The sequence below is a fragment of the Pteropus alecto genome, unplaced genomic scaffold (genome assembly GCF_000325575.1).
Source record: "Pteropus alecto unplaced genomic scaffold, ASM32557v1 scaffold94, whole genome shotgun sequence".
Classification (NCBI taxonomy): Eukaryota; Metazoa; Chordata; class Mammalia; order Chiroptera; family Pteropodidae; genus Pteropus; species Pteropus alecto.
Window position 1 is genome coordinate 5,216,777 of NW_006437736.1, and position 14,229 is coordinate 5,231,005.

The 14,229-nt window shown below is 35.4% G+C and overlaps 1 protein-coding gene across 1 annotated transcript in view; it reads left to right on the plus strand.

The window, feature by feature from the left end:
• The window catches only part of SLC41A2 (solute carrier family 41 member 2), an 87,463-nt gene that overhangs the window by 27,225 nt on the left and 46,009 nt on the right, over window positions 1–14,229 (plus strand). Inside the window, exons 3-5 of the mRNA XM_006914524.3 lie at window positions 2,820–2,891; window positions 6,830–6,974; window positions 10,161–10,307. Of these exons, the coding sequence (XP_006914586.1) occupies window positions 2,820–2,891; window positions 6,830–6,974; window positions 10,161–10,307 (364 nt within the window). The remainder of the gene's footprint in view (window positions 1–2,819; window positions 2,892–6,829; window positions 6,975–10,160; window positions 10,308–14,229) is intronic.

Here is a 14,229-nt window from a genome sequence, read left to right on the forward strand (position 1 = left end):
GGGTGTCATGTGGCAGAAAACCTACAGTCTTACTAGCTTGAGGTGACAGAGGTTAGGGAGTTTTTGTTTTTTCGATTAAGTGCCTTCTGTGACTTACGCATAACTATAGTGGCAGAAAGTTGAAGTTTTTTATTGGTTTGAATTATCAGATAAACAGAATTTGGAGCTCATAGAGCAGGTGGAAATTTATGGGGAAATCCCAGCTGCAAGAGAATTGCAGAGAAGATGAGTCCCAGAATTTGAGTATAAATTCTGCCCAAATCTTTGGCTGGCCACTAAATAACACAGATGCAAAAGAAATCCCCAAAGGGCTAGTCTAAAAACCAATAGTTGGTAGCTAAAAGAACCAAGCAGAAATATAAGCTGCTGCACACTGCGAGACAAACAAGAGTCTGTAATTTGAGTCTACACAAATTAACTGCCCATTACAAGGGAAATCCAGTAATCCTCAGAAGAACATAACATTATCCAGTCATTATACACATTATAATATTTTCAAGTTTTCAACCTCAAATTACTAAATGTGGAAAAGAAACACAAAAGTGTGATTTCAGGAAAAGTGTGACTCATGTTTAGTCATTGGAAAGTGACTCAAAATGGGCCCAGATGTTGGATTTAGTGAAATCTTTCAAAACAAGTAGTATAAATATGTTCAAAGAACTTAAGGAAAAAAATATTCAAAGAATTTAACAAACATATATCTTAATGAGTGAACAGATGGGGAATCTTAAAAGAGCAATGGAAACTGTAAAAAAGAATCAAATGTATCACATTGGTGATAGCAGAAGAAAGAATTTGTGAACTTGAAGATAGATTGGTAGAAATATCCAATATGAAGAACCAAGAGGAAAAAAAATTGAAGAAATATAAATAGAGCTTCAGATACCAGTGAGATAATATAATGATCTTAAACATATACATATATGTGTGTGTTGATATGCTAAATATGGTCAAATTTTAATATTTGACAAAGCCAGATAGTGAGAATATAAATGTTTATTATTTTTTAAAGTAATTACCGATACATGAAATTATCTTTATTTGCTTTTAAAAACTAATTTTGTTTAAGTATTTTGATAAGATTGTATTAAGTCTATAGATTGCTTTAGGTAATATGGACATTTTAACAGTGATAATTCTTCCAGTCCATGAACATGGAATATCTTTCCATTTCTTTGTGTTTTCTTCAGTTTCTTTCAAGAATGTCTTGCAGTTTCCAGTATCTCATACCTATTTCTTGAGCACTAAACCTGAGATAGGTTCACTCTTTAAACATTGCTTGCACCTTATTACTTGTTTGAGCAAAGACTCAAGATGCTAGAGCTACAAACACAACAGATTTTTCAGGCTTAGGAAAGAAGTATACAAGTAAAGACAGCATGAATAATTATTCTAAAGCACTGACAAATCTTAATATTTGCATTTGTATGCTTAATATTTGTATACTTTGAGACTGCAATCCAGAATGAGATTAAGAAATAGGATCTATTTTCTAGAGTGATATAGAAAATATTGATGTAGAACTTAGCCTAATGGTCTAAAGCCAGTGAGCTAAACTCTAGTTTGTCTGTGGTTAATGCTACTCAAAATAGAATATTACTTGGCCATGAGAAAAGATTTGAAATACTGCCATTTGCAACAGCATGGATGGATTGCAAGATAATTATGCTTAGGGAAATAAGTCAGACAGAAAAAGCTGAGAACCATATGATTTCACTCATATGTGGAATATAAAACTGAAAGCAACAAATGAACAAGACAGACAAAACCTCATAGACGCAGTCAACAGTTTAGTGGTTACCAGAGGGAAAGAAGCAGTGGTGGGTGGTAGGCAAGGGTAAAGGGGGCAAATATATGATGATGGAAGGAGATTTGACTTTGGATGGTAAACATACTATGCAATATACAGATGATGTATTATTGAATTGTATACTTAAAACCTATATAATTTTATTAACCAGTGTCACCCCAAATTAAGTTTAATTTAAAAAATAATAATTCTTATATATCTCTCACTTTACCCATTCACCTATCTTCCATGACCAAGCAGATGATGAGTAATTGAAACCCAGCTCAGTATAGTATTTTTAATAATAATTGCTCACTATTTTCCAAAATACTGCATTAGAAAAACTTGTCAGATTTGGATATACATTATTTTGAATCCTAAGTGGTACAATTAAGAAGTACAATTTAGCTTATAGAGCAATTGAATATGTGAATAATATTTTTTGGAGAGTATTTTTCATTTAGCAGAAAGATGTAGAAACTTTAATAGTGAGATACATGATCAAAATTGATATGTGAACTGAATGAGTTTTTTATTGCTAACAGTTTTAGTCATGAGTCAAATATAAATTATGTATATATGAATGACTTATTTATATCAGGGGTTTATTTTTTTTTTTTGGTCAGTAATTCTTCAAATTATGTAAGTTTTCTTACATAGAATGAAATACTAGCAGCTCAAAATTATGTATTTATATTGGGCTAAGTATATAAAATTTGGAATGTTAGGATGACACTTGATGGTGTTAGTTGTAAAATAACATTGGGATAAGGCGGATAGTACTAACTAGCCCACTTACTAATTCTTATGAGTTAGTAATGAAGCAAAAAAAAAAAAAATTAAACATCTCAGGCCAGCAGAATGTGAGATGCAAGACTGCTAAGGAATTCAGAATTGTATTTAAAATGCAATGTGAGCTCATCAGATTTAGTAAAGAATTATCTTTGGCTTTAAGACTTCACATGCTGTTTAAACAGAATAGAGAGCATATAAATTGTTCAGTGATACATGAAAATATTCACCTTAACAGGTAAATATTGGGAAGATGGACTCACCCATTGAAAAGTGGAACCTAATAATTGGCAACTTGGCTTTAAAACAGGTAAGTGATTCACAGATTTGTTTATAGATCTTGGGTTCCTTGTAAGAATGGAATAAATTTTAGTGCTATGAAGTCTATCATTTAGTTGTTTCAGGGACCCAAAATGGATATCCATGATTTCTGAAAGTTTTATTTCTCTAGAAACTGATGGTGTTCTTCTAAATATAAAGAAATATATAATACACAAAATATGGAATACATATGCAAAATATTTTCTATCGTAAGTATGTAATAGAGCCAAAATTTGAGTTAATATCTGTATAAATAAATATTTAGAACTTCATTTCTTAGGTGTGCTTTTTCTACTTTGTTTTTTTATGTAAATCCTCTAAACTTCGCCCTTTTTTTATGTATTATGGTCAGAGATTTGTTTAAGCTGAGTTTTCCTTAATTTGTCGATATTATTAGTGTTAACAAATGAACACATTAAGTCATCAATTACATATACACTAAACCGTGGATTACATATAGATTATCTATAGTTCTTTCTAATCTCAGGTGAATGAATATCTGTTCCTCTCCCACCAAGACAAGACTGCATCCCCTTAGTAACTCTAGCAAGTGCGAAGTTTGGAAATACTTATTTTAATGTTAGGCCAACTAGGACATAATGTTGAGAACATGTTTGCATAAAAGTAATTCAAAGAAATAAAGAAATTTTTGGAATATAGGCACTTTTGTTGTTGTTCTTGTTGTTTTTGCAATATAGAAAGAAAATATTGAATTGGCCAATTTGCAGAGAGCTTAGAGAGCTTCTACTCTAAAGACCTGAATCCTTGAGGGTGTGTAAGTTATAGATTAGATAGGGCAAAATCATAAGACACCATGGGTTAGGGGCTCAAGGTCATGCTGGCAGTTAATTGGTCAAAGATGAGGTCAGAATAATCATGTTTTCAGATCTTTAGGACAGTTCCGAAGCCTACTCCTGCATCCCTCTGTCTGATCTCATGAGAAGGTAGCCAGTGGGTTATTTCACCTTAGAGCTCAAGAGTTGAAACATAACTTAGGTCCAGATTATATCTTTAGTCTTCCAGAAGTCTAGACCTAGTGACATTAGCCAGGTCCAGGCTAAGTGTCTTTTGCTGCCTCGGGGATTGCTGATTATCTGGGAGAAAGGCTAGGTTTCTGAGAGGTAAATATATAGAAAGATATGATTTCTAGAGCTAAGATTTAAAGTTAAATTTAATCAGCCATAAGGGCCCTGGGTTAGAATATAGACTTTTTAAAAAATATCTGTGCAACTACTTCTAAGATCCCAGGGTTAGAAATGAGAAAATCTGGTGTCTTATCTCAGCGCTCACATTAACTATCTCTATAACCTTTGTTAACTTAACCTTTTTAGGCCTCATTTTCCTCTTCTAAGTCGCAGTATTGCATTAGAGCAGTCTATGATCCCTTTTTGCTCGAAACTGTAGGAATCTGTGCAGCGGTAATAATCAAAATAAATATCAACCAGTGGACTACTATAAATTAATCTATAAATTAAAATTTAAAAATATATTCCATTTTATATTTTAACTATCCTAAACACTGACCATGTAACCTGAGTTATAGTATAAAGTTTTCATCAAATCATTCTAATAATTTCCATCTCAGCTTTTAATTTTTCCTTCCATTCTTAGTATCAGCCCTTCCCTTCTCATCCTGTCTCCCTGCAACTGTTGGTCAGGATGGAAGCCACAGGTGGCTGGGGACTCACTGATCTTTGGTGCTCTGGCCTGAAGTCTGTGTCTGTGTCTGTCTCACTCTACCAAGGATGTATAAGAAACAGGGAACCCCACATAGGCCCATCAGACACAAATGGTGCTAGCCAGTGAGGCAGCAACTGGTTAGAACCCAGTTACCTGTGGACAAAAGCAGAAGGGAGAAGAAAAGGTCAGGTGGGTGGGAGTGTTGTGCTCTTTCTGAGGCTTTATCTGCTACAGCTTGCGAAGCAAGGGGAGGGGAATGGGATGAGCTGGCAAAGGCTTCTCTGACTGGAGACAGTCTGTGGGTAGAGGTGGGGGCATAGAAAGGACAGAGGAGGCACATGCTTTCATTAGCCATTAGCCGGGGTGTGTGCGCTCCTATTAAATGGGACCCCAAGCAGATTACCTGTTACTGATTTCTTCACAATTGTACAGGTGGCCACCTTGACCAGTGTGTAAATTGTCAAATAAAGCAAAGTTCCCAGTCTCATTGAAGAACCATTACCTCTCCAGGAGGGATGTAGTCTGCTCTCACATCTAGTTAGGCCTATGGCCCCCATTAACCTCCTCAGCTACTCCTTGACCCAGACTTTGCTCTTCTCTTGGGTACAATTAGGCATTTCTTTTGCAGGTTTATGGAATAGGACTTCCTCTTCTCAGCTGTGTGCTTGTTTCTCTTTCTCTCACTTATTCCCTCCCTCCCTCTTTTTCTCCCTCCCTTCCTCCCCTCCCCTCTCTCTCTCTCTCTATTCTCTCTCTCTTATTCCCTCCCTCCCTCTCTTTCTCCCTCCCTTCCTCCCCTCTCTCTCTCTCTCTATATATATATGTGTGTGTATGTGTGCCATATGCCATCATGTCTGCTATGGGCTCCCTAAATATGTACTTTATTTCCAAGAAATAAAAGTTCTGTAAAATCCAGAGCTCCCTGGTTCTGTGTTTTATTTCCAAGAAAAACCTTGGAATCACAGTGTTAGAATTTACATGATTTATTAATTTTACTGCGTTTACATATTATTTACTAACCAGTGTGAGACGCTGACATAGTATAACAACTGGTACAGCCATAGTGATGCTGACAGCTTGCATCGCAGCTCTGAATCCGTGGGTGACGGCAATGGGAGCTGTAATGAAAGATCATGGAGACAGAATCTAGGCTTCTTGGACTCACTAGCCTTGGCTCTTCCATTAATTTACAATATGACAGATATAGACTATTTGGGATTTTTTTACTCAGAGGCCTGGATTCCAGTACATAGATTGGCTTCAGAGAGTCTATGAGCCCCCAGGAATCCCACTGAAAATGTTGAATGCATCTGTGTTTTCACAGAGAAAAGAATCTATAACATTTTTGCCAGATTGTCAAAGTCCGTGACACAAGAATAGTTAAGAATCAGTGAACTAGATAGTTCCTTTAGAGTTTCCTTTAGTCCCGACATTTGACTAAAACCATTGTAAGAGTTCACAATTAGTGTTAATTTTTTTTAGTTGCTGTTTTTTTATTTTGTTGAGTGTTGCTTTATGCCACCACTGTGGGAAACACTTTATATATTTGTGTAATTCATTTAAGTCTCAAAACAACCCTTTCAAGTTCAGTATTACCATTGTCATTTTTCAGATTAGGAGCTAAAGTTTTTATAGCTTTAATCATAATTGTGATTATATGTACAGTTATTGTTTAATGTCTATCTCTCCCACCAACCAAGAGCTCTGAGAGCAGAGAATAAATCTATTTTGACCATGGTTGTAGCCCAACACCAAGCATAGGGCCTGGTACATAATAGATTCTAAATTAATACTGTTGAATGAATGAATTTAAATAATTTGCCACAAGGCTAAGTGGCATAGCCAGAAGTCAAACTCTTATTATTGGATTATAAAATGCAGCCTCTTGCCAATGCTGCCTCTAGCGTCAGACTTCAGTTTTGTGGGTTGGGTGCTTTTCAGTATTAAGGTTGGTATTTTATTGGATGATTTGTGAATTACGTCATCAAAGTCAGTTGAGGCACTTGTTAGAAACAGATTCCTGGACCCTATTCCATGTCTATTGCCACCAGAAAGGACAGTTGGAGAACCTACTGCCTTAGGGAATATTAAAACTAAATTTACTAGCTTCTTTAAAAGGTAAGGCAGCTCAATTACCATATGCAATACTTTCTTCTGACTTCTTGTATGCACATTTACATAATCAGATTTTAAAATGCGATTTTAAAATGAATAATTCTGTTGGATGTTATAAAATTTTTTTTTTAGGTTCAAGCAACCGTTGTTGGTTTTCTAGCAGCTGTGGCAGCCATTATACTGGGCTGGATCCCGGAGGGAAAATACTACCTTAATCATTCCATCCTTTTGTGCTCCAGCAGCGTAGCAACTGCCTTCATTGCATCTCTTCTGCAGGGTAAGTAAATCTACAGGCATCTATGCTAATGCCTTTTACTTTCAAAGATTTATTTCCTAAGATGATGCCTTTTTTTAATTTAAATGATACTTGTTCATAATTTTTTTAAAAACCAGAAATGTTATCTACAGACTTTTAAAATATCTTGTTTCCAATATTTATATTTCTTACACATAAACCTTAGTGGAGAACAGGCTCTCTGAGCGGTCTCCTGGCCTTAGGTACCCTGGTACAGTTCCCAGACAGGATCAGGAAAATGAGAAACTCCTTTCTGGAACTCATCTTGTCAGTTGAGTAACAAGGATTCCAGACGTTGTGAGTTCCAAAAGCAGTTCCTTCTGTTAAAATCTTTTAAAGTTTCAGATTTCAAAAAAAAAGTTCTTCACTAGCTCTGTGGCAATATAATATAACCATATGCTTAGCACAGCATATTGTTGGCTGTGGAATTTGAGAAAACCAAAAGTTTTAAAAAGGTAACTACATTAGAAATTTTCAGTTGGGATATAATTTTTAATATTTATTTATTAATATGAACTTTACACAGAGAACTAGATTATTATGGAATCAAAAAGATTTGGTTCTTTTTATATTCGCCATCTTTTTACCCTAGTATCACCAGCAAAGTTAAAAATAGAAGACTCTCAGATCAGGTGATCATATAATGAAGCTACGTTTTTGGCTAGGTTCTTTCCCAGAATTTAGAGAATTTAATTCTAGTTAAGACTTGATTTCTAAAATATTTTCCAGCATTTTTTTTTTTTTAGTACTTAAATTATATCAGGGGTAGTTTCTTGTCTATACAGTCATATGCTGCATAATGATGTTTCGGCCAACAAGGGACCCCACATGCGATGGTGGTTCCTAAGAATATAATGGGGCCGAAAAATTCCTGTTGCCTAGTGACATCATAGTCATCGTAATGTCGTAGTGCAACACATGTCTGTGGCGATACTACATTGCCAGTCATGTTAAAGTTATAGCAAATATAATTACCTACAGTACATAATACTTGGTAATGATAATAAACAACTATGTTGCTAGTTTATGTATCTGCTATACTATTTATTATTATTTTAGAGTGTACTCTTTCTACTTATAAAAAAATTGCTGTACAACAGTATGATGCGTTACGTGGGCAGCAGCCTCGTACATCTCATATTTACTGTCTTGATTGCATCATTTTCTCTGATGCTAGATTTAATTTCATGTTGTTTTGTATAGTAACATGATGTACAGGCTAGCCTAGGAGCAATAGGCTATACGATTTAGCCCAGGTGAAGTACCATCTAAGTTTATACAAGTGCACCCTATGATGTCCACACAACAAAATTACCTAACAATGCATTTCTCAGAATGCATTCCCCTCATTAAGTAACATATGACAGTATACAGAAAGACTAGGGTTGAACAGAGTCAACAATGGTCAAAGTGAGCGAAATTAAGCTATTAGAAAATTAATTTCTGATGGAAAAAAATGTTAAAGCATTAGCACTTGATTTAGGCTATTTGCTTCTGTTTTTCTAATTTTGTTTCACAAAATTGCTTTAAAAATTTCAGTCTAGTAAGTAGCTGTATTGCCTAGAATTTTCAAAACCATAAAATTTCAGATTTTAAAAACATTTGTTTAATGCTTCTTACTCTGAATAATGTATGTTCTAATTTTATGGTAACTTGCCCTTTGTAACCACCTTAATGTATGTAGAGCAGATACTATTAACCACCTGTTGCAGGTGAGAAAACTGACTCAGGGAAGGAAGGTGACCTGTCCAATTTCATCAGCTTGTTCACAGAAAAATCATGTTTAAAACCTGTTCCCTGACCCCTAGCTCTTTTCATTGGTTCATGATGGCAAAATAAATTTTTTCAGTCGAAATGATATAGATGGCATCCTTTCATAGAACTTTCCATATCAATCTGTAAATGTGCTGATTTTGAAAAAAAATTATGTATGATTACATCTTGATTGATTATTGCATAATACATTTAAAAAACTTTTCTGCTTTTGCTTCCATGATATTATGGGAAAGGTAAGTCCATAGATTGAAAAAGCCTCCAGAATATAATATGGGAGACATTGTTTGAAGCAAGACAAAAATTCTACTTTTAATAATTTGGCTTTATAAGATAGTAGAAAAAACACTGGACTAGAGTTGCTTACAATCTATATGTCCTTAGGCAAGAATTTAAACCCCTCCCAAGGCATCAGATTTTTTATCTATAGAATGAGTTTGCTAGAATAAAATCATTTAGAGTCATTTTCAGTCTAAAAATGCTCTAAGATCCTGTTTTTTAATAGCCATATTTCGGTTTTCATATTGATTTTTGATTAGCACATAAGTAAACTAATATTAAATTGTCTCTCCACTGCATGCCCTTAATGAGTTGTGTCAGCATGAGAAAATCTATACAATTAGGTATGGATATAAATGTTATCATTTTTCTCTCATTTTTATGATTCAGGAAAATAAAGATTTAAAAGTATAAGTACACAGCCACATGTTCATCTTCCGTTTTTAGTTATAGGAGCCTAGACAGAAACCTTGGGTTTAGGGAGCATTTGAGATCTTGCTCCCCAGCATATTTCATCAGTTTGGCTCAAATAAATTCTTATTAAAAAAACAAAACAACAACAAAAAAGACTTTGGGTTTAAAGAATATCCTTTACAAAGACAGCGTCTTATGTTCTGTCCTCGTGTTCAAAATTTAATTACTTCCCTCCTTTTAATATTTCAACACTCTTGAATAATAAAATAAAGCAAACATTTCTGACTACCACTATGTAAACAAATCCGTTTTTATTGCTATGCATATAAATATCACTTACCTTTCTTTGACATTTTCATGCTTTATTTGAGGGTTAAAATAAAATCTTTGGGTTTGATACACACTAATACATTACATCTATGGCATACACATTACTAAATATGAAAAATTAATGTTATTTTACAGTACGTTTTCAGGTCTCTAAAGAACTTCTCAAATCTTCTGTGATTCCCCACTTGGAATTTGTTGAAAGGCATTCTGTCACAGCATTAGTGTAAAATGTTTTATTTGCTTTAGTCAGCTTATTTAAACAGTTTGACTGGAACTGATATGCTGTTTGTCTAGCCTATATATTTCAGTGTTCAAGGGGATTCATTGTCTTTAAAATCATAGCATAAAAGTAATGAATTTTCTTTCTTCTAGGAATAATAATGGTTGGAGTTATCGTTGGTTCAAAGAAGACTGGCATAAATCCCGATAATGTTGCTACACCCATTGCTGCTAGTTTTGGTGACCTTATAACTCTTGCCATATTAGCTTGGATAAGTCAGGGTTTGTACGCCTGTCTTGGTAAGTTGAATTGAAATGAAATATAATGTGTTATTCAGAGTATCTTTAAATAAATATTGTTATAGCAATGCCATGAATCCGTGGTGGCCTTCATCAGTATGAGAGCTGTGGTCGAGACCAATTAGAACAATAACTGCCATTTGTTGTACACCTACTATGTGTTATGGTTCTCATACATTTTTTCTCTCATATTTTAAAACTCTATAAAGATTATTATCTATCTCCAATTTCAAATGAGAAAACTGAGAATCATACAGATTATGTATGTTACCCACTCCTGATAGGAAGGTTAAACACAGGTCTGTCATATTCCGTGACTTCTGCCTTTTCCTCTAAATATGTTGCGACCGAGGAATCAACCTATAGTGTTCTGATAATGTGTGTGGTGCTGCTGTCTCAGAACATGAGGTTATGGTGGTGCTTGAAACTTAGTGATTTTCCCCCCATCAGAAACCAGTGTGCTTTAACAAAAAGAAAAAAAAAATCCCCATGAAAATTAACCCGAATGCTGTGTGAAGTTGGAATCATCTTATATATGTGATTCCTGAGAATAGTGATAGAGTATTGATAGACTGATGAATTGTTTTAATACACATGTATACTCTGGGACTACTATCAATGTAAATGAATATGATTTGTGAAAATTGGTTTAGTGCTAAAAGTTGGGTGTGGTTCATTTTTTTAGATGCCAAATTTAAAAACTTAAAAGAAAATAGAAACCTTCAGAAATGAAGAAAAAAAGGGGGGGGGAGTTTATAAGCAAAACCAGAAGCATTTATTTACATATCCTCATATATTTTCATCAATTCTCTACAGATTTATGGTATACACTTTAGACTGAATCTAAAGTACCTTCGGTTTGAAGAAGAGCCTCAGGTGTTTTTGAACTAGAGAAAGGGTTTTAACCTAACAAACTCAGGAATTTTCTACTGCTTTTGGAGCTATCTAGGAGGCTTCATTTATATAAAACTACCTTAATTATTTTCTGAATGGCATAAAAACAATATGTAATAAGACTTAATGTATATGTTCAAAAACTGATCTTCTCATTTAGAAAAGATTTTCCATTTGAAGTAAGGTAGAAGACAATAAATGACCAATGCCCCGAATGTAAGACCTTGTTTTCCTAGGTCTTGGGTTTTTGTTGTTTTTGTCAAATGTACAAGGAATGATAGAAATTCATGTATATTCAGGGTAATCTTCAATTTCTCTCCCAGTCAAAGAAAAACAGCATAGAAAATGAGAGTTATGTTATTAAAGGGATAATCTGCTCTAATTTGTATTCTTGGGATGATAATTGGTCATACTTGTCTCCTCTAAATTATTATACAGTTTAGCAACTGATGCTCACTAAAGTCAGGAAGGGCAATATTAGCTTATGGCTATTATCAGAGAATGTGACTTAATGTTGTTCTCTTACCGTGTTAAACTTATTCCCCAGCTCAAAGGCAGACAGCTGGACAACTTGTAGGCCTCGCCCCTGCAGGAACAGGCTGCTAACTGTGTTGGGGAAGGGAGACTGCCATCAATAGGCTGGATCCCAAAAGAGAAAGGCACGCGTTAGGCATGCTTAGTGCTTTTCCCAAATCTTACCTAGTAGATAATTCTCTCCCACTTTGAGGAGCAAGTAAGAGAGAAGGAGGGAGAAGTAGAAGAGGGTGAAGGGTTTCTTCTTAATATTAAGAGGATAGAAATTCTATTAGTCCGGCCAGGAACATTGTGGGTGCAGGTGGGAATGGGGCTGCAGGGGTGGTAGTGGTTCTCGGATGAATTCTCCTACATACCTAAAAAAGTAAGGTATATTATTTGCAGACTTGGGGACTTAAATTACCATGTGGTCATTTGTAACACATTTCTCAGCTGCTTGCTAAATACCAGGTGTCTCCTCAGTTCAAGCCACAGTGGTAAGAAAGTAAGAAAGAGAATATCATCAAAGAATGTTATCATAATAAATATGAAAGTGTTATAATGATACAGACCTAAGTTTTGTGAGATTATGGAAGGTAAATCAACTTTTGAGGAAAATAATGTGTGCCGACTTGTCAACAAGTGATAAACTCTCCTTATAAAAAACTTAATCATAATGTATTGCCATCTAAAGCTTTCGGTTTTCGAGTGTTATATATGATTGGTAGCTTAACTGGATCAAGAAATAAAGTGAAATGGAGTGATACCATCAGAGACCTTAATTTTGAAAAACAATTTTATTATTAAATATTGCGTAGGCTTTTCTAGGCCTTTACTCCTGAAAGTTGTCTCAGAGCAATTCAAGATGAATTAAAATAGGATCTTTTAAATTTCATCTGTATAATTTATTTCCCTAAAAAGATGTTATTTTTAATAGGCTACTATGGTCCTGTGATTTATAAGAAACATATATTTAGTCATTCAGTTCACAATATATTTCTCACCTATACTCAGTCTTTGTCCAAGACTCCTGAATCACAGCTTCCCAAACCCTTGGAATTTTCTAAGCAGTAAGGGCAATGGGAGCATCTTTTGTCATATCTCATCATAATATCTTGTCCTGAGTTCCTGAAATTGCTTCAGAGCCATGAAGGTGAGACAGGTGTCTTATTATTCATAACAAGCCCCTTCTCACCACAACTTTATATAATGAGGTGACTTTTGGAAAGCACCTAAGGATGGGGGGCTGGTTGCTAGGGGAACCATCTGAGAATAGAGGGTCGGAACTGTTCATGCCTTTGTAATGAAGCCTCCATAAAAACTCAAAAGGACGGGGTGCAGAGAGCTTCCGGTTGGTGAGCGCTGTGGAGATTTGGGGAGGGTTTTGCTCTCAGAGAGGGCATGGGAGCTCCACATCCCTTCCCCACACCTGGCCCTATGCATCTTTCTTCCATCTGGCTGTTCCCAAGTTATATCCTTTTATAATAAATTGGTAATCTAGTAAGTAACATGTTTCTCTGAGTTTTGTGAGCCACTCTAGAAAATTAATTAAACCCAAGGAGGAGGTCATGGGAACCTCTGACTTATAGCCATTTGACGAGAAGCATAAGTGACTATCTGGACTTGGCGATTGACATCTGAAGGTGTAGGAGGGTGGGGAGGGAGTCTTGTAAGACTGAACCCTTAACGTATGGAATCTGATGCTGTCTCTGGCACATAGCATCAGAATTGAGTTGAGTGATAGGACGCCCAGCTAGTGTTGGAGGGTTGCTTGGTGGTGTGAGAACCCCCCAATCCCCCACCCTCACACTGGAATTGGTACTAGAATCATAGCTTCTTATTGATTCCATAGTTTGTTTGTTTATTAAATTTATTTGGGTCATATTGGTTTATAAAATAATGTCTGTTCCAAGTGTATAATTCAATAATATGTCATCTATATACTGCATAGTCTGTTCACTACCCAAAGTCAGATCTCCTTCCGTCACCGTATATATTTGACCCCCTTTACCCTTCTCTACCTCTGCCTCCCACTCCCCCGCCGCCTTTCCCTCTGGTAACCACTAAGCTGTTGGCTGTGTCTCTGAGGTTTTGTCTGTCTTGTTCATTTGTTGCTTTCAGTTTTATATTCCACATAGAACTGAAATCACGGTTAACTTTTTCTTTGACTTATTTTGCTTAGCATGATAATCTCAAGATCCATCCATATTGTCACAAATGACAGTATCTCATCTTTTCTTATTGCCAAGTAATATTCCATTGTATATATGTTACCAGTTGATTTGGTAGTTAATGGTTTTTCTGAAGTGTCAGTGTTCGCATTTCTCAAGTATCTGCATTGTGAGCACTAGGGGGCCTCATAAGATCAGCAGTTGTAAGCCTAGTATTAGCGGTATTATGAGTACAAAGATTGGGAGCTGGCACATTTAAACCTCGAGACTTGTTCATCCTGCCGACATGCCTAGTTCTTGGAAACAGAGTTTAATTCCTGAACAATATTGGAAACACTGAGCAG